Consider the following 2,385-nt stretch of genomic DNA (forward strand, 5'->3'; position numbering starts at 1 on the left):
GCATTGGGATATTTGAAAGATGCCTCAATTATTTACATCATTACAATTGCTCACAATATTTAATTTTTTGGAACTTTAATAAAATCAAAATATTTGTACTTGAACTTTAATTTAATTGGGTACCTTTAGGAAGTAGGGCATGCATGGTGATGTTGCAAATATCTCATTCAATTTTGAGACACATAAAGTTAGCTAGGTGTGTGGCTTAGACATGGGGTGTGGATCGGATTGGATTGATTTTTGACAAAATCTATTTGCCAAAAATGGCATCTGCTTACATTTTTATTGAAGAAAGAAACAAAAATGGCAACTATTACAATATTTGTGTTCCTTTTTTTTAAGTTCTCCTCTTCTTTAGTCTGCTGGCTGTGGCTGCTGCTTGTTTATGTTCTTCTAGCTAGTAAGTAGTAGTTTTTCTCTATAGTAAAGATAATCGATGTGCTTCTCGATCTCTTTCTTCTCATTTGGATCTCCCACACTCTTTCATTTTTGTTCACTAAGTTTCTTGTCTAAATATTTTAATTTGGTGACTTCAATTTTTGGAATCAATTTTTTGGAAATTTACATCTCAAGAGTTCTTGCTTAAAATCATTTTATTGTTTTCTTGGGGTAGAGTTGTTGAGATCATTTCATCCATTATGTTTAATGTTTGATTTATAGGGAGCTTTGGTCTTGCTGAGATTTTCATATCACACTTCAAGCTTTGATATTGAAGGTAAGTCAATCTCATACAACATGTATTTCGGTTTTATATGGAAGTATATGTGAGTGTATGTGTATGTGCTTTAATTGAAAAACTTATAAATATTTTTGTTCCTTTTTTTGAGTTCGCCTCTTTAGTCTGCTAGCTCCTGCTCCTGCTTGTTTATGTTCTTCTCGTAAGTAGTTTTTCTCTCTAGTAAAGATAATCAATTTGCTTCTCCTTTCTTCTCATTTGGATCTCTCACACTTTTTTTTCAAATTCATAATTTCTTTAAGTTAGATTAAGCAATACAGATTTATAAGTACTAAATCACACAAAAATGTTACAACCATACCACTCTCTCTCGTTTATACATACAAACTGTAACATCATTAACTGAAGTTTGGATGCTTGTGTAACAATATAGACGGAATTGCACACACGATGACGACCATTTGGAACGGTCTCCTCATCTTCGCCTTCTATACCCTCACACTTTTCTGCGGTAGGTACTCACCTAAGTAGTATCTCTCTCATTATACATGAGTTTTATATGATCAAATAAATGGAGTAATATTTATTTCTATGTTGCGCAATCAGTTGCTGCTGTCCAGGCAGTGCCATATGATTACTCGTACACACTTGCGGTAATTATAGTATTGTATACAATTTTTTTACTTTCTAACTCATAACTAAGTTTCTGTTTTGGTAATTAACGAATTGGTTTGGATTAAATTATAGTGTACGCCGGTGCCCGAGGTACCACAGTATGACGGGGGGATCATCGTGAACCCCTTATTTGACGACGGACTAGAGGGATGGACGTCGACCGGTGGTGCAACATTAGAGTATGCAAAATCGTTTGACGGGAATAGCTTCGCCATTATTTCCAACACAGTTACACTTGGATCCGATGGCATTTCGCAGTGTTTCAACGCGGAGAATGACAAATTCTACACTATCTCAGGTAATTGATTACAAATACATTTTCATTATTGATGAACTGATTGATTTTAGCAATATTTACAGCGTGGTTCCAAACAAGTGTAGATGAAGCTACGGCACATATAAAAGTCATAACAAGCACCGCAAATCAAACGGCTAACTGGATTGAGCAGCTCAGGAACGGCGGCTACGATGGTCCCCTGGGGATTGGCCTTGAGGGCCATTTCGGAGTAGTGGAGCCAAACTTCGCGTACATTAGGGCTTCCATCGATATGCTTCACGCCGCTGCACTCCCGATATGGATCACCGAATTCGATGTCCCTACCCTACTAATGTCTTGGACGGTAACTTTATAATATTTTCTTTCTCAATCTCATCAATAGTAAGCTACTGTCTAAGGGGCTTCTTGGTACGATGAAATGGAATGTGATTGCTACTTCCATTCTATTCATTTGCTCGGTGTAATAGAATGCATGAGTGAATGGATGAAAATGCAACGGAAATTGACATTTCATTCCTATCTTCATTCCATTCCAACCTCGTTCAATTTATCTATAAGAGCCAACAAACTAAAATCATAGATATAAACAAAAGTGGCGCTGAAATTATTACATTTAGGTTTCCTCTTCATGTTTGCCGCTTTAGAAGTCACCGCCATTGATGTGGCTCCAACTAAGTTTCATTTGATTAATGCATTGACCGACCCGTCTCCGTTACATCTCAGTTTTCGTATTGAAAAAGATGATTATTATGCAAGG

The 2,385-nt window shown here is 36.5% G+C and overlaps 1 protein-coding gene across 1 annotated transcript; it reads left to right on the top strand.

Moving 5' to 3' along the window:
• Positions 1-298: 298 nt before the first annotated feature.
• Positions 299-2,141, top strand: LOC125210706 (uncharacterized). Its single transcript, XM_048110281.2, has 6 exons — positions 299-400; positions 661-715; positions 1,110-1,187; positions 1,283-1,329; positions 1,424-1,649; positions 1,712-2,141. The coding sequence occupies exons 3-6, from the start codon at positions 1,127-1,129 to the stop codon at positions 1,981-1,983; spliced, it is 606 nt and encodes a 201-aa protein (XP_047966238.1). The 5' UTR covers positions 299-400; positions 661-715; positions 1,110-1,126; the 3' UTR covers positions 1,984-2,141.
• Positions 2,142-2,385: the final 244 nt, after the last annotated feature.

This window comes from Salvia hispanica, chromosome 3, assembly GCF_029641045.1.
Source record: "Salvia hispanica isolate PSC_SH4W2 chromosome 3, Shi_PSC_v1, whole genome shotgun sequence".
Classification (NCBI taxonomy): domain Eukaryota; kingdom Viridiplantae; phylum Streptophyta; class Magnoliopsida; order Lamiales; family Lamiaceae; genus Salvia; species Salvia hispanica.

Excerpts from the sequence above, each read along its gene's own strand:
- LOC125210706 (XM_048110281.2), top strand. The coding sequence starts at position 1,127 with ATGACGACCATTTGGAACGGTCTCCTCATCTTCGCCTTCTATACCCTC. Across the intron at positions 1,330-1,423 it reads ATTACTCGTACACACTTGCG|TGTACGCCGGTGCCCGAGGT; the intron begins GTAATTATAGTA and ends ATTAAATTATAG. Across the intron at positions 1,650-1,711 it reads CAAATTCTACACTATCTCAG|CGTGGTTCCAAACAAGTGTA; the intron begins GTAATTGATTAC and ends CAATATTTACAG.